The 17,975-nt window shown below is 40.5% G+C and overlaps 1 protein-coding gene across 2 annotated transcripts in view; it reads left to right on the top strand.

The window, feature by feature from the left end:
* The window catches only part of PPM1E (protein phosphatase, Mg2+/Mn2+ dependent 1E), a 222,722-nt gene that overhangs the window by 183,085 nt on the left and 21,662 nt on the right, over positions 1-17,975 (top strand). The window contains exons 1-2 of one of the 2 annotated variants that reach the window (XM_063655655.1): positions 6,964-7,066; positions 13,955-14,073. In XM_063655655.1, the coding sequence (XP_063511725.1) occupies positions 6,996-7,066; positions 13,955-14,073 (190 nt within the window). In that variant the 5' untranslated portion in view covers positions 6,964-6,995. Of the gene's footprint in view, positions 1-6,963; positions 7,067-13,954; positions 14,074-17,975 lie in introns of those variants that run through there. The other variant, XM_054457920.2, reaches the window with a different exon arrangement.

Here is a 17,975-nt window from a genome sequence, read left to right as displayed (position 1 = left end):
GTTTTCATTTCTTATATTTGGTGAACCTACATCCAGATAGTTTAATAATTACACAGAAGATATCCTTTTCTTTTGGAGCTCTAATGGAACAAGATTACAATAAAGGTTTTCAGATCATTTTTGTTTTTTGGGTTTTTTTTGAGACAGCCTCACTCCATCACCCCACCCAGGCTGGAGTGCAGTGGTGTGATCGGGACTCACTGCAACCTACACCTCCCAGGTTCAAGCAATTCTCATGCCTCAGCCTCCCACGTAGCTGGGGTTACAGGTGTATGCCACCATGCCTGGCTAATTTTTGTATTTTTAGTAGAGACAGGGTTTTGCCACATTGGCCAGGCTGGTCTCAAACTCCTGACCTCAGGTGATCCACGCACCTCGGCCTCTCAAAGTGTTGGGATTACAGGCATGTGCCACCACACCCGGCCCAGATCATTTTTAATGTAAATTTAAAAAACAACCCAGTAAATTCCATAACTATATACTAAAAATTCATATAGGTAAAACATTTGGAATGTGTCCAGTTAATCAGAGTAAGACATGACAGAAAGGTAAAGATAAGCGATTTTTACAAAGAGATTAGGTCTGTGAAGAAACATTTTGACTTATCAAAATTCAGTTAATTTCCATAGCATGGAAGGAGACATGGTAACATTGTTGATAAAGCGTTTGGATTTTAAAGGGATCCCATCAATTTATTTCATAATTGTTAAAGGGTAGTAGCTTTTAAATTTTTTTCATCGTAATTCAGTATATACTTACCTACATATATATGTGAAACAATACTTTACCTCATGCACCTTATTCTATTTCCTTTAAAAAATGCTGGTCATGCCAGGCGCAGTGGCTCACGCCTGTAATCCCAGCAGTTTGGGAGGCTGAGGTGGGTGGGTCATGAGGTCAAGAGATCGAGACCATCCTGGCCAACATGGTGAAACCCCATCTCTACTAAAAATACAAAAATTAGCTGGGCATGTTGGTGTGTGCCTGTAGTCCCAGCTATTCGGGAGGCTGAGGCAGGAGAATTGCTTGAACCTGGGAGGCAGAGGTTGCAGTGAGCCGAGATCATGTTGCTGCACTCCAGCCTGGCGACAGAGCAAGACTCCATCTCAAAAAAAAAAAAAATGCTGATCATAGGCCGGGCACGGTGGCTCACGCCTGTAATCCCAGCACTTTGGGAGGCCGAGGCAGGCAGATCACCTGAGGTCAGGAGTTCGAATCCAGCCTGGCCAACATAGTGAAACCCTGTCTCTACTAAAAATACAAAAATTAGCTGGGTGTGGTGGCAGGCGCCTGTAATCCCAGCTACTCAGGAGGGTGAGGCAGAAGAATCGCTTGAACCTGGGAGGTGGAGGTTGCAGTGAGCCGAGATCGTGCCATTGCACTCCAGCCTGGGGGACAAGAGCGAGACTTCGTCTCAAAAAAAAAAAATGCTGGTCATAATTCATACATTAATTTCATTACCCACTAATGGCTCATAAACTGCAATTTGAAAAATACTGATGAATAGCTGGGTGCAGTGGCTCACACCTGTAATCCCAGTACTTTGGGAGGCTGAGGCAGGAAGATCGCTTGAGAGTAGGAGTTCGAGACTAGCCTGTGCAACATAGTGAGACTACGTCTCTAAAAAACAAAAAACGGGGCATGGGTCATGGTGGCTGGCACCTGTAGTCGTAGCTCCACAGGAGGCTGAGGTGGGAGGATTGCTTGAGCCCAGGAGTTTGAGGCTGCAGTGAGCTATGACTGCATCACTACACTGCAGTCTGGGCAACACAGCAAGACTCTGTCTCAAAAAAGAAAAAGAAATATTGATGAATAATAAAATAATTTTCTAATTTTTTTTCCTTGAAGACGTAGAATGTAAGCATTGCCATTTTTTATGTTCCTGAACCACTCACTTATTTGGACTCATCTAGACCTTGTTATCAAAAATTGCATCAGCTCAAAAATCTTGTACACAAGCATCCTGCTCTCAGATGACAACATTCTGCCCTAGATTTTGTGCCCAAGTACTCCCACCTACAATTCTTTAATTACATTTAGACCACACTGATTTACAACTGAAGTCTGTTCTTTAAGATTTGAGTATCTTAAAAAGATACTCAATTCTGCCTGATGCAGTGGCTCTCTGTAATCCCAGTTACTCAGGAGGTTGAGGTGGGAGGATCCCTTGAGCCCAGGAGTTCAAGGCTGCAGTGAGCTATGAATGTGCCACTGCACTCCAGCCTGGAAAACAGAGTAACACTCTGTCTCTAAAAACAAGTAAAAAAAAAAAATTTTTTTAAGATAGCAATCTCTAGCCAAAGATGATTGAATAAAATAAAAAGTGAATTTAAAAAAAAAAGATAACAAATCTGCAGGGGGCGGAAATTGCAGTGAGCCAAGATCGTGCCACTGTGCTCCAGCCTGGGTGATAGAGTGAGACTCTATCTCAAAAAATAAAAATAAAAATTCCAAATCTCCATTTCTTTCCTTCGCTTTATAGTACTACCTTGCAAAACCCCAAATCCTTCTTGTCAGAGACATTTCTCTAAAACTTAAATAAAAAACAAAACAACAAAAAAAGAAAACACACAAATAAAACAAAAACCAAAAATGAACCTCGAATAAACCGCCAATCTTGTGACTCTTGGTGAACTTAATGGTTCTTTCTACCTATGCATGTGCCAACATAGATGAAAAAGTCATGCCATCAGAAAAACTGGTTTCATTTAAAAATTATCTCAAACTTCCCACAGTCTCTTAGCACTGTGTGACAGTCCTACTACTCTCTGATATGACGATTTCATATCTGCTCTGACTTCATCCCTCCTCCCTTTCCACCCTCATGACCTAGTTTGTGATTTAACCCAGTGGCTCTCAAAATGTGGTTCCCAGACCAGCAGCATGAGTTCATATTTAACTTGTTAAATATGAAAATTCACAGGCCTCACATCAGGCTTATTGAGTCAGAAACTGTGGATGGGGCCCAGCAATCTGTGTTCTAAGAAGCCGTGCAGGTGATTCTGATGCATGAGAAAGTTTTGAAAATGGGTCTTGCCTCATACTTCATTGAGAAGCCCTTCTTTAGAATGTAAGCTCTAAGAGGGCAGGGGTTTTTTCTTTTTTGTTTATATATATCCTGAGCACTAGAACAGTGCCTGGTACATAGTAGGCCTCAATAAATATTTGTTGTTTCAAATCATTAAATGGGAGTACCCGTCGTTTCCTGCTAACGTCTAAAAACATACCTGCGTCTGTATTGATTTTCTTCATTTTCCAACGAAGGAAATGTGCCTCATCCTACAGTCAGATTCTACACCATTCTAAAACAACAACAGACTTTCCCTTTCCCCTATCCCCTATCAGTTACTGCCCCATATCTCTGTTTCCCCTCTATGCCAAACCTCCCTGCCCCCCAGTCAGTAATTAACCCATTCTAGCTTGATTTTCACTTCCACTATTCAATAGTTCTTCACAAAGTCAGTAATTTTTTTATTGTCTTTATTGAGATATAATTCACATAATATAAAAGTTACCCATTTAAAGTTTACAACTAACTGATCACAACCAGTCATAGGTTTCTTTGTTCCTTCTCTACTCCCACTGCTTCACATGACTCGCCTTTTTAAAAAAGTGTACAATTCAAGGATTTTAATACAGTCACAGTTGTTCAACCATCACCCTAAGTTCCAGAAAATTTTCATCAACCCAGAAAGAAACCTCCTACCTATTAGCAGTCACTCCTCATTCCCACCACTAAGCTACCACTACTCTCTGCTTCTATAAATTTCCTATTCTGGGCTTTTCATATAATTCTTATTATAGAATTATAAATTCTACAATAAGTGGTCTTTGTGACTGGCTTCTATTGCTATCCATAATGTTTTCAAGGTTCATCCACATTGTAGCATGTATAAGTGCTTCATTCTTTTTTATGGCTAATATTCCATTCTATGAATATATTGCATTTTGTTTATCCATCAAGTGATGGACACTTGGTTGTTTTTACTATTTGGCGATTATAAACAATGCTGCTATGCACATTAATGTACGAGTTTTTTGTGGATATATGTTTTTATTTGTCATGCATGTATACCTAGGAGTGGAATTGCTGGGCCGGCCATATGGTAACTTTATGTTTAAAATGTTAAGGAACTGCCAAAGCAGCTGTACCACTTTACATCTCCACTAGGAATGTATGAGAGTTCCATTTATCCATGTAGTTGCCAACACCTGTTATTACTAATTGTCTTTTTTGTTATAGCTATTTTATTATAGCTATCCTAGTGGATGTGAAATGGTTTCTCATTGTGGTTTTGATTAGCATTTCCCTAATGACTAATGATGTTAAAAGGGGAAGAAAAACCTGTTTTTCTATACAGTCACACACTTTTTTTTTTTTCGAGACTGAGTCTCACTCTGTCATACAGACTGGAGTGCAGTGGCATGATCTCTGCTTACTGCAAACCTCCACCTCCTGGGTTCAAGCGATTCTCCTGCCTCAGCCTCCCGAGTAGCTGGGATTACAGGCATGCTACCACACTCAGCTAATTTATGTATTTTTAGTAGAGATGGGGTTTTGCCATGTTGGCCAGGCTGGTCTCGAACTCCTGACCTCAGGTGATTGTCCCGCCTTGGCCTCCCAAAGTGTTGGGATTACAGGCGTGAGCCACCTTGCCCAGCCTCACACACTTCTGACACTAAAAGTGTGTGGGGTTTTCCCACCAACCAATTCTCCATTTCTCTCTGGACATCAATTAGGTGTCTTACAATTTAACTCAATTCTGACACTAATTGCCTAGAGTTACAACAGACCCCACAGGATAAGGCTCAGTCCTGCAAGATGCCCCACCTCAGATACCAGTTAAAAGTCTGGACCTCCCAAACTTCTGACCAACTGGTTATAAATCAAGGGTTCCTACAACCTTCTCCCAAGTTAAATAATTTGCTATAATGTCTTACAAAATTCAGGGAAACATTCACTTATGTTTACTGGTTTGTGAAAGGATATTATAAAGGATACAAATGAACAGCCAGATAAAGAGAGATACACAGGGTGAGGTCCTGAAGAGGAAGGGTCCCAAACGTAATAGGTTCTGTTGGAGGTGGGGTATTCCACCCTTCTAGCACATAGTTATGTTCATCAAACCAGAAGCTCCCAAAATCCCATCTTTTAAGGATTTGCATGGAGGCTTCATCACGTAGGCATGTTCAAATAATTATTCAGTCAATCTCCCATCTCTCTCCCTTCCCTAGAAAATGGGAACAGGGTTGAATATTCCAGGCCTCTTATTATGGGTTGGTCTTTCTGATGACCAGTTCCCATCCTGAAGCTATCCAGTAACCCACCAAGAACTGCTTCATAAGATCAAAAGGCACTCATAGACTATACAGGAAATTCCAAGGGATTTAGAAGCTCTATGTCAGAAACCAGGTTCAAAGACTAAATATTAGAAGATGCTTCCAGTACCCCTATCACTCAGGAAATCAAAAGGGTTTTAGGGGCTCTGTGTCAGGAACCAAGGCAGAGGACAAATATATATTTCCAATTATGTCACAGATGTTGCACATCTTTTCATGTGCTTATTGCCCATTTGTATATCTTCTTTGGAAAAAAGCCTATTCAGATCCTTTGGGTTGTCTTTTTATTATTGAAATATAAGGATTCGTTACATATTTGGGATACCAGTCTCATTAGATATATGATTTGCAATTTTTTTTTGTTTTGAGATAGGGTCTCACTGTCTCTCGGGCTGGAATATAACAATGATTATGGCTCACTGCAGCCTTGGACTCTGGGCTTAAGCGATCTTCCTGCCTCAGCCTCCCAAGTAGCTGGGACTACAGGTGTGCCCACCATACCCAGCTATTTTGTTGTTGTTTGTTTTTGCTTAACAAGGGTCTTGTTAAGTTGCACAGGCTGATCTCAAACTCCTGGCCCCAACCTTACCCTTGCAAAGTACCAAGGGTTCAGGCGATTCTCATGCCTCAGCCACACAAGTAGCTGGGATTACAGGCATGCACCACCATGCCCAGCTAGTTTTTGTATTTTTGATAGAGACAGGATTTCACCATGTTGGCCAGGCTGGTCTTGAACTCCTGGTCTCAGGTGATCCACCCACCTTGGCCTCCCAGGGGGCTGGGATTACAGGTACGAGACACTGTACCCGGCCTTTTTTTTTTTTTTTTTCCTACTTATTTGACCTCTCAGCAATTGACAGAGTTCACTACTCCCTCCTTCAGATACTCTCTACTATCTCAGTTCTTGTTTTACAGATTTTGCCATTTCTCTTTAGTCTTTATAGGTCCCTTATCTTCTACTAAGCTTCTAAATATTGGGTTTTCAGTTATTGTCACTGTATTGCAAATTACCACAAAACTTAGTGGCATAAAACAATTATTTATTATGCTCACAATGTCTTTCAGTCAGAAATTAAAACTGAGTGAAGCAAGGTCACCTTATCTCTGTTTCAACTGGGGTCTCAGTTGGAAGACTCAGGCTGGGGGACTGGAATCATCTGAAGGCTTGTGAACTTGTATGTCAAGCAATTGATAATGGCTACTGCCTGGGAGACCTCAGGCTACATCCACATGAGCCTGTTCATGTGGTTTCTCCACATGGCTAGTTTGGGCTTCCTCATGGCTTGATGGCTTGGCTGAGTATCAAGAGCAAGCATCCAGAGGGAGACAGAGGAAGAAAGAAGAGGAAGCCAGGGGGAAGCCACGTGGCCTTTTATAAACAAACTTCAAAAGTCACACAGTATCACTTTTGCTACATTTTTTTCATCCCAGTAGTTACCACACCTTACCCATGTTTAGATTAGGAAGGGAAACAGACTCTATTTTTTTATGGGGAATGGCAAAGTTCTAAAATAGCATGCGGGACCAGGAATGTTGTTGCAGCCTTTTTAAAAATAATCTGCCACAGTCTTTTCTGGCCACACAATTCACATCCTTCCCATGTGCTAGATGCACTCACCCACATCCCCTAAGATTTCCCAAAGTCTAATCCCATTATGGCATTAGGCTCAAGCTTGAGGTCCAAGATTTCATTGAGGCCAAGACCATGGCAGATAAGATTTCTTAGGTAAGGTTTCTTCCTTTAAAAAAAAAAATTCTCCAATGAGAGTTTAATTTTTATGTTTATCAAAGTGTATACTATATTAGATCATTTGTGTACCAGTAGTTACACTGATAAGGCAATGAAAAAGAAAATGTTTAACACTGGAGCCTTATGGTCAAGGAAGTTTTTAAAAATTTAATTTCAATTTTCATACATATTTTTACTGCAGAGACATATTATATACTGCTTTGGCTGAGTCCCATAGGTTTTGCTATGTTGTGTTTCTGTTTTCATTTGTTTCAAGGAATTAGTCAATTTCCTTCTTAATTTCTTTCTTCACCCATTGGTTGTTTAGGAGCATGTTGTGTAATTTCCATGTATTTGTGTAATTTTGAATGTTTCACTTGTTATTGGTTTCCAGTTTTATTCCATTGTGTTCAGATAAGATACTTGATATGACTTCAATTAAAAAAATTTTTTTAGCCTTGTTCTGTGTCCTAACATATAGTCAATCCTGGAGAATGTTCCATTTGCTAATAAAAAGAATGCGTATTCTGCAGCTGTTGGGTGAAATGTTCTGTAAATGTCTGTTAGAGCTATGCTATGGTTTATCTGATGTTTCCTTGTTGATTTTCTGCCTAGATGATTTCTCCAATGCTGAGTTGGGTGTTGAAGTACCCCGCTGTTATTGTATTGGCATCTGTCTCTTCCTTTAGATCTAATAGTATTTTCTGTATGAATCTGGGTGTGCTGGTCTTAGGTGCATGTATATTTACAATTGTTATAGCTTCTTGAATTGTTTCCTTAATTACTATATAATGTCCTCCTTTGTCTCTTTTTATAGCTTTTGACTTAAAGTCTGTTTTAGCCCATATAAATATAGCTTTTCCTGTTTGCTTTTGGTTTCCATTTGCGTGGAATATCTCTTTCCATCCCTTCACTTTCAGTCTGTGTATATCCTTATAGATGAGGTGAGTTTCTTGTAGACAGCGTATAGTTGGGTCTTGTTTTTGTTTTTGTTTGTTTGATTTGTTGTTGTTGTTTAAATTCATTCAGCCAGTTTCTTTTAATTGGGAATTTTAACCATTTTACGTTCAAGATTATTATTAATAGATGAGGACTTACTCCAGACATTTATTGACTGTTTTCTGAGTATTTTGTGTAACCTTTGTTCCTTCCCCTCCTATTATTTATTTTTGTGGTTGGGTAGTTTTCTGTAGTGATAAGATTATTTATTCCTTTCTCTTTCTCTGTTGGCCCTCCTGGTGAATTTTATAATTTTGCATATTTTCATGAGGGCAGTTATAATCTTTTTATTTCCAGATGTAAGACTCCCTTGAACATTTCTCTTGGACTAGACTAGTGGTGATGAATTCTCTTATTTTTTGCTTGTCCAGGAAAGATTTTATTTCTCCTTCATTTTTGAAGAATAGCTTTCCTGGGTATAATATTCTTGGCTAGCTGGGTTTTTTTTCTTTCTATACTTTGACTATATCATCCCTTTCTCTCCTGGCCTGTAAAGTTTCTGCTGAGAAAGCTGCTGCTAGTCTAATGGAGATTCCCTTATATGTGACTTGATGCTTTTCTTTTGAAAAGGAATTCTCTTTTAGAATTATTTCTTTGTCTGCCTTTTGACAGTTTGACAGCTGGGTATGGTGGCTCATGCCTGTATTCCCAGCACTTTGGAAGGCCAAGGCAGGTGGATCACCTGAAGTTAAGAGTTTGAGACCAGCCTGACCAACATGGTGAAACCCTGTCTCTACTAAAAATACAAAAATTAGCTGGGCATGATGGCAGGTGCCTGTAATCCAAGCTACTCGGGAGGCCGAGGCAGGAGAATTGCTTGAACCTGGGAGACAGAGGTTGCAGTGAGCCAAAAATTGCACCATTACACTCCAGCCTGGGCTACAAGAATGAAACTCCATTTCAAAAAAAAAAATTATTTTTTGACTATAATGTGCCTTAGAGAAGACTTGTTTGGGTTGAATCTATGTGGGAACTTTCCAGCTTCCTGGATCTGAATATCCGTGTCTCTCCCAAGACCTATGAAGTTTTCAGCTATTATGTCATTAAATATATTTTCTACACCATCTCTCTTTACTTCTCCTTCTGGAATTCCCATAATGCAATTATTTGTTTGCTTAATGGTGTCCCATAAATCCTATATGCTGTTTTCATTCTTTTTTCTTTTCTTTCTTTTTTTTTTCTGCCTGAGTTTTTTCAAAAGACCTGTCTTCAAGTTCAAAATTTTTTTCTTCTGTTTGGTCTAGTCTGCTGTTGAAGCTCTTTATTATATTTTTTATTTCATTCATTGAATTCTTCAGCTCTAAGATTCCTGTTTGGTTCTTTTTTTATGATATCTCTTTGTTGAATTTCTCTGATTTTTGTTAACTGTTCTATATGTATTCTCTTGTATCTCGTTGCGTTTCCTTAAGATGATTATTTTGAGCCACATGTGATGGCTCATGCCTGTAGTCCCAGCTCCTTGGAAGGCTGCAGCAGGAGGATTGCCTGAGTCCAAGAGTTCTGGCCTATAGTGCATTATGCTAATCTGGTGTCTACACTAAGTTTGGCATCAAGATGGTGACCTTCTGGGAGCAGAGAACCATCAGGTTGCTTAGGGAGGGATGAACCAGCTCAGGTCAGAAATAGAGCAGGTCAGCCAGGTGTGGTGGCTCACACCTATAATTTCAGCAATTTGGGAGACTGAGTTGGGTGAATTGCTTGAGCTCAGGAGTTCAAGACCAGCCTGGGCAACATGGTGAAACCTCGTCTCTACAAAAAATAGGAAAATTAGGCTGGTGGCTCATGCCTGTAGTTCCAGCTACTTGGATGGGGGGCTTAAGGATTGCTTAAGCCCAGGAGGTGGAGGTTGCAGTGAGCCAAGATTGTACCACTGCATTCCAGCCTGGGCAACAGAGTGAGACTCTCTTAAAAAAAAAAAAAAAAAAAAGAAAGAAAAATAAATGGAGTAGATCAAAACACGTATGCCAATTAATAGTAGGATGCCTATGAATAGCCACTGCACTCCAGCCTATGCACTATCGTGAGACCTTCATCTCAAATTTTTAAGAAAAGATTATTATTTTGAATTATTTTTCTGGCATTTCATATATTTCTTATGATTGGGGTTTGTTCCTGGAAAATTATTGTGTGCATTTGGAGGAGTCATGTTTCCTCAATTTTTCACATTTGATGTGTCCCTATGTTGATTTCTACACACTTGGTGGAACAGTCACCTCTTCCAATCTTATGGAGTAGTTTTCATAGGGAAAGATTTAGTCATGTGGATGGGTCTTGGGGCATCAGTTGGATGGCTGCATTGGCTACGGTTCTAGGTGGACACAGTGGTGTAGTTTCTTTTGCTGTAATCTGCACTAGTGATGTTTGTGAGTGTCCCAATGGCCTAGGCTGTTAGTTTATGGCAGCAGTCATGTAGCTTTACTGGGATTGGGACCATTGGACTATTTCTTAGGTCAGGGACATGTGCGTGTACATCATGGGTTGACCAGCTTGGGGTCTAGCTTGCTGAGGCTGTGGCCATAGACTGTTACTCTGGCTGGGGGCACATGTGCATGGCCGCCCAGCTTGGAGGTATGACAGCCTGGGGTGGGACCTCCAGGCTGTTCCTCTTCTGGGTGCAGGCACACAGTTTCTTGGCCAGCATGGGGTCATATCCACTGGAAGAAGACCTGCCAGCCTGTTTCTCAGGCCCTGGGCATGGGCAGGCCTAGGGTCATGGCCTCCAGGAATGGGCCTGTGAGGCTGTTTATCAGGCCACAGGCATGGGAATGTTACTGCTTGGGGGTGTGCCTGCTGGCAGTGGCTCACAGAGCTGCTTCTCAGGCCCAGGACACAGGCACATGGCTGCTTGGATGGCCCAGGGGGATATCTGCCAAGGGCAGCCTGTGGGCCTGGAGTACTAGTTTCTTTGTTTTCTTTTTGTTTGTTTGTTTTGAGACAGAGTCTTGCACTCTGGGCTGGAGTGCAGTGGCATGATCTCAGCTCACTGCAACCTCCACCTCCCGGATTCAAGAGATTCTTCTGCCTCAGCCTCCCTAGTAGCTGAGATTACAGGTTCCCGCCACCACACCCAGCTAATTTTTTTTGTATTTTTAGTAGAGACAGGGTTTCACCATGTTGGCCAGGCTGGTCTCAAACTCCTGATCTTGTGATCCTCCCACTTCAGCCTCCCAAAGTGCTGGGATTACAGGCATGAGCCACCACCCCTGGCCTGGAGTACTAGTTTCTTAATGACAGCTCCTTAACTATTGTTCCACTTGACTGAAAACCTATGAGCTAAAAAGGCAATTTATCTACTCCCTTTCCCACTGTAACCCAATATACAATGGTGTGGCATAGGATAATCTTCTCGTTCCCAGAGGGGGAAACCAGGAGGCACATAGAGATCACTGATCTAGAGCAATTCTCTTTTTATGTTTTCTCCCTATATGATTGTCTTAGTCTGCTTTGAATTGCTATAAAGGAATACCTGAAGCTGGGTAAATTATAATGAAAAGAGGTTTATTTGGCTCACAGTTCTGCAGGCTGTACACGAAGCATGGCACCAGCATCTGCTTCTGGTGAGGGCTTAAGAAGCTTCCACTCATTACAGAAGGCAAAAGGGAGCCCTCATGTGGAGATCACATGTTGGGAAATGAGAGAGAAGGGGAGGAGGTGCCCAGCTCTTTTTAATTTAATAATCAGATCTCACAGGAACTAATGGCACAAAAATTAACTCATTACCACAAGGACTACACCAAGCCATTCATGAGGGATCTGCTTCCATGACCCAAACCAGGCCCCATCTTGAACATCGGGGATCAGATTTCAACATGAAATTTGAAATATCCAAACTATATCAGTGGTCTTTTCTATTTCTGTAGCTTTAAATGTCATCCATACAGTTGCAACTTCCAAATTTCCTAACATCTCAAATGCCAGACTAGAATATCCAGTTAACCATTTGACACCTTGACTAGGACATCTCAGATATTTCCATCTTTTTTTTTTTTTTTTTTTTTTTTTTGAGACAGAGTTTTCGCTCTTGTTGCCCAGGCTAGAGTGCAATGGCACGATCTCGGCTTACTGCAACCTCTGCCTCCTGGATTCACGTGATTCTCTTGCCTCAGCCTCCCGAGTAGCTGGGATTACAGGCGTGTACCACCACGCCCAGCTAATTTTTGTATTTTTAGTAGAGATGGGGTTTCACCATGTTGGCCAGGCAGGTCTTGAACTCCTGACCTCGTGATCCACCCGCCTTGGCCTCCCAAAGTGTTGGGATTGCAGGCATGAGCCACCATGCCCAGCCAATATTTCCATCTTAACATGTTAAAATGAATTCTTGTTTTCTACTTTACCCCACTTCCTTCACAAACTTGTTATTTTCCTGGTTTCCCCATCTTGGCAGGTGATTCTACTGTTCACCTAGTTGCTCAGACCAAAACCCAGGACTCAGACTTAATTACTTTCTCTCCCTCTCTCACCTCTACATCCAATCATCAACGAGTGCTATATTTTTTTCTCACTCTTTTTCTTCTCATCTGGGTTATAACAACTTCCTTATTGGTCACCCTCCTTCATTCTTGCTCCCTTCTAATTTCCTTTGATATAGCAGTCAAAGCAATAATTTAGTTCATATGTCTGACGATGGCACTGTCTTAGTCATAATCTGTGAATTGTTATTACCCTTTGAATAGAATAGAAATTCCTTACCATCACCCAAAAGGCCCATGTATCTTGTCTTTGTCTATTCCTCTGACTTTATTCTGTGCCACTTTCCCCTCACCCACTATGCTTCACTTCCTCTGGGTTTCTTTCAGTTCCTTAGATATAACAAGCTCTCAAAAGGTTCTGTATCGGCCAGGCACAGTGGCTCACACCTGTAATCCCAGCACTTTGGGAAACTGAGGCAGACGGATCACCTGAGGTCAGGAGTTCGAGATCAGCCTGGCCAACATAGTAAAACCCCATCTCTACTAAAAATACAAAAATTAGCCAGGCATGGTGACATACGCCTGTAGTCCCAACTACTCAGGAGGCTGAGGCATGACAAAATAGCTTGAACCTGGGAGGCAGAGATTGCAATGAGCCAAGATTGCACCACTGCACTCCAGTCTAGGCAACAGAGCAAGACTCTGTCTCAAAAAAAAAAAAAAAAAAAAAAGATTCTGTATAAATTTTATTCCCTCTGCCTGGAGTATTCTCTCCTAACTTCCCACTCCCACATAACTGAGTCTTTTTCATCCTTTAAGGTATGGCATTCCTGACCATTCTAAGTACATACCCCTCTTTATTATTCTCTGTCATTGTATCCTGTTTGTTTCCTCTATAAAACTTATCCTGGGCTTGGTGCGGTGGCTCACGCCTGTAATCCCAGCACTTTGGGAGGCCAAGGTGGGCGGATCACCTGAGGTCGGGAGTTCAAGACCAGCCTGACCAACATGGAGAAACCCCGTCTCTACTAAAAATACAAAAATTAGCTGGGCATGGTGGCACATGCCTGTAGTCCCAGCTGCTCGGGAGGCTGAGGCAGGAGAATCGCTTGAACCCGGGAGGCGGAGGTTGTGGTGAGCCAAAATCACGCCATTGCATTCCAGCCTGGGAGACAGAGCAAAACTCCATCTAAAAAACAAACAACAAACCGAAACAAACTTATCCTGCTTTTAAGTTATATCCTATTAGTTTGTCATCTGTCTGTAGCTCCTTTAGGTAAGGAGCCATGTCTGTGTTACACATCAATATATACCCAGTGCCCAGAGTGCCTACTCAATAAATATTTATTGAATATTGTTTAAAGGTATAATTTTGTTTTGAGACAATGCTATAATTAATATGTAATTATTAATAATGTTAAATGTATTACTTCCTAATTCTTTTGCTGAAAATAGCCTTTTATCTTTTTTCTTGCAGTAATTGCCCTTCCTTTTTGGCTGCTGCTTTAGCCAGAGCCACATCAGATGAAGTCCTTCAGAGTGATCTTTCTGCACATTATATCCCAAAGGAAACGGATGGCACAGAAGGGACTGTGGGTGAGTACCTTTCTACATTATTTGTTTAAAAATACTAGAATCTTCTATGTGTAGTGGTCCACAGAAAATATTTGCAAAATACTAAATCTAATTACATTTACCTGCTGGTTTTTTATATAGTGGTAGCAGGAGAAAAAAAATGCAACTTTTTTCAAATAAATCAATAAAAGGAGGGGAGAAGAGAAAAATACATGTGTATTTTGAAAAAGGTAGAGTAGTATTTAGAAGGTAACTGGAGCAACAGGAGATTGTCATAAGTAATACCTACATGAATGGAAAGATTAAAGTGAGGAATGTGAAGATATTACAAAAAAGATGAGTGGGTGAGGGAGAATTCGAGCAAAACCTATTTGAAATGTTTAGCTTACCTTTAAAAATCCAAGTTAGGCCAGGCGCAGTGGCTCACGCCCATAATCCCAGCGTGAGAGGCTGAGGTGGGCAGATCACCTGAGGTCAGGAGTTTGAGACCAGCCTGGCCAACATGGTGAAACCCCATCTCTACTAAAAAGAATACAAAAATTAGCTGGCGTGGTGATGCACACCTATGGTCCCAGCTATTCGGGAGGCTGAGGCAAGTGAATTGGTTGAACCCAGGAGGTGGAGGTTACAGTGAGCTGAGATCACGCCACTGCACTCCAGCCTGGGAGAAAGAGTGAGACTCTGTCTCAAAAAAAAACAAAAAACAAAAAACAAAAACCTTAACTTTGTATCAAGTTAAAAGATACAAAAATTCAAGAAATCAGTTGTAACACAACTTCTCACTAATTATATTAAATTTTATATCTACCAGTAAATAGAGCTCTTTATGATAGATATGCAAATGTGATTTAATTGCATAGATCATTGTACATTTTTTTCCAGATAAATTATGAGGCTCTATTTCTTAATGAAGTCATGTTTATTAATGTCTTAGGCTTATACATATTTGACAGGATCAAAGAAAATATTTTTATAAAAATTAGAGAATTACTAAAAATTGTTAAGAAATTTTAATATTTCATACGGTTTGTTCTATTTAAAGCATTTGCCTTTAAACATGGTATATATGGAGCAAAGCATATATTATGAATCTGAGTAGCTGGATTCCAGAGAATGTGAGGCAGATATAAAAGTAAACATTTCTGTTCTTCCTTTATCTCTGTAGATTGTTTGTGACAGAAAATTGGCAAGGAAGGAATTACTCTTCTTGTTTTTACTGACAGTAACTGATTCACCTAGAACCAAATTGTTCCAGAGTCAAGTTGGGTAGAATTCTTGCTATAAAGCATTGGTCTTTCCTCTGCTACTGATGCATAGAGTAAAAGCCTTATAATGAAAAGATAGATTAAATTCTGCTTCACTCCAGCCAGGGTAATGGCTGATTCAGCTCCAGCTCAGAACAATGACATTAATGACTGATGAGTAATTTACAGCTGTGAGGGGGTGAACTGCTACTTTGGACAGTTTTCACTTTTTTGCATCTCTTTTTTATTTTATTTTTCCATTTCAAGCAGCAATTATTTATATACTGATGTCTTATGCTACTCCCTGCAGAAGGAGAATACTTAATCTAGAAAGATTGGAGTGTTGCCCTACATGCCTACTTTGGAAGAAGTTTTTGATCCCTGTTAAATAGCAAAAGTGAAATGAAGTGTTTTCTTTTGGTGGACATAATTGGTTATTCTGATTTTTTATTTTTCCAAGAGATTACCTAGTAATGTCTCCATGCGACTGCTGTGATTCAGACTGATCTACTATTATTCTAAACTATTTGGAAATCCTGTATTTATTTAACCCCAATCACTCAGTGTGAACTGCACCACAGAGAATCTGTATGGGGCATATTGTGTTTATCTATACATCAGAGTAGGAAATGAGCATACTGAATAAGACCTGCTGTCACTGGCTTAAAGTCCTCACTGAAGTGCCTTTTGTCTCTCCTCTTGGTTGTTTCCAAAAACAGACTTAAAAAAAAAATCCTTAAAGTTCTTTTCATGTTTACATTATCCCTAACAGAATGTTTGCTAAGTGACCTTGGATATCTCACTTGGTACACATTTAGTTTGGTAGGTACAACTTTTGTCCAGACAACCTAAAACCAATTTGAGGGCCAGGTGTTGGTGACTCATGCCTGTAATGCCAGTGCTTTGGGAGGCCAAGGCAGGAAGATCACTTGAGGCCAGGAGTTTGAGACCAGCCTGGGCAATATAGTGAGGCACTGTTTCTACAAAAAATTTAAAAATTAGCTGGGCATGGTGGCATGCACCCATAGCCCCAGCCACTTGGGAGGCTGAGGTAGGAGAATCACTTGAGCCCAGGAGTTCAAGGTTACAGTGAGCTATGTACTACAACCCGGTCAACAGAGCAAGACCCTGTCTCCAACAATGACAACAACAACCCAAAAAACCAATATGAAATATCACAGTGTAAACAATTATTATTATTATTATTATTATTATTATTATTATTATTACTATTTTTAGAGAGAAAGGGTCTCCCTCTGTTACCCAGGCTGGAGGGCCGTGGCATGATCACAGTTCACTGAAGGCTCTACCTCCTAGGCTCAAGCGATCCTCACACCTCAGCCTCATGAGTAGCTGGGACTACAGGCATGCACCACCATGCTCGGCTAATTTTTGTATTTTTTGTAGAGACAGGGTCTTGCTATGTTGCCCAGGCTGGTCTTGAACTCCTGGGCTCAAGTGATCCTCCTGCCTTGGCCTCCTAAAGTGCTGGATTTATGGTCGTGAGCCACTAAGCCCAGTCCACTGTAAAAATTAAAAACAAGAAGGTAAAATGATCACTAATACAGAGGAAATTTAAAAATAATAAAAAGTTTTTGTAAATAAATTTGAAAACCTGGATGTTTTCTAGAAAAAGAAATAAATTAACAAAGTTTACCTATGAAGAAAGACATTGAGAAAATTATCAAGGGACAGTCCCCACAAAAGGCCATGGAATAGGTGACTCTACAAGGGAGGTGAACATTTTCAAATGCAAAGGCAGATAATTCCAGTGGTTCTTTTTTTTTATTATATAGTTATTTATTTATTATTTTTTGAGACAGAGTCTCGCTCTTCCTTCAAGAATCTTCCTCCCAAAATGCTGGGATTACAGGCATGAGCCACTGTGCCCAGCCCCAGTCCTTTTTAAAATGAATGCTCCAATTGCGTGGAAAAAGAAGGAAAATTTGCATAACATAACACTGATACCAGAACCTACCCAAGACTAAAAAAGGAAATGAGAGACCAGTCTTAGTTATCAACATTAAAAAATCTTAAGTAGGCCCGATGTGGTGGCTATGCCTGTAATCCCAGCACTTTGGGAGGCCGAGGCAGGCAGATCACCTGAGAGGTCGGGAGTTCGAGACTAGCCTGGCCAACGTAATGAAACCCCATCTCTACTAAAAATACAAAAATTAGCCGGGTGTGGTGGCGTGCACCTGTAGTCCCAGCTACTCGGGAGACTGAGGCAGGAGAATCACTTGAACCTAGGAGGCGGAGCTTGCAGTGAGCCGAGATCCGCACCACTGCACTCTAGCCTGGGTGACAGAGTGAGACTCGGTCTCAAAAAAAAAAAAAAGCGGCCTTGACCTCCCAAAGTGCTGGGATTACAGGTGTGAGCCACTGCGCCCAGCCTAAAAAAAAAAAAAAAAAAAAAAAAAAAAAAACTTAAGTAAAATATTTGTATATTGAGTACAGCAGTTAATTCATTCACTGAATATTTTATTGAGGGCCTACTATATATGCTACTATATATGTATAATACTGGGGAAACAGCAGTGAACAAGACTTTAAGAACAAAATATTGGGAAGTCTATAGCACAACTTTTATATTAATAAGGGAAAATAAAAATAAACAGTAATCTCTAAAGAAGCCAAAAGAAACATTTGATAAAATTTAATATCATTCCTAAATTTTAA

The sequence above is a fragment of the Pongo pygmaeus genome, chromosome 19 (assembly GCF_028885625.2).
Source record: "Pongo pygmaeus isolate AG05252 chromosome 19, NHGRI_mPonPyg2-v2.0_pri, whole genome shotgun sequence".
Taxonomy (NCBI): Eukaryota; Metazoa; Chordata; class Mammalia; order Primates; family Hominidae; genus Pongo; species Pongo pygmaeus.
Note: the sequence above shows the minus strand (reverse complement) of the source record. Positions and strands in the feature narration are given on the sequence as shown.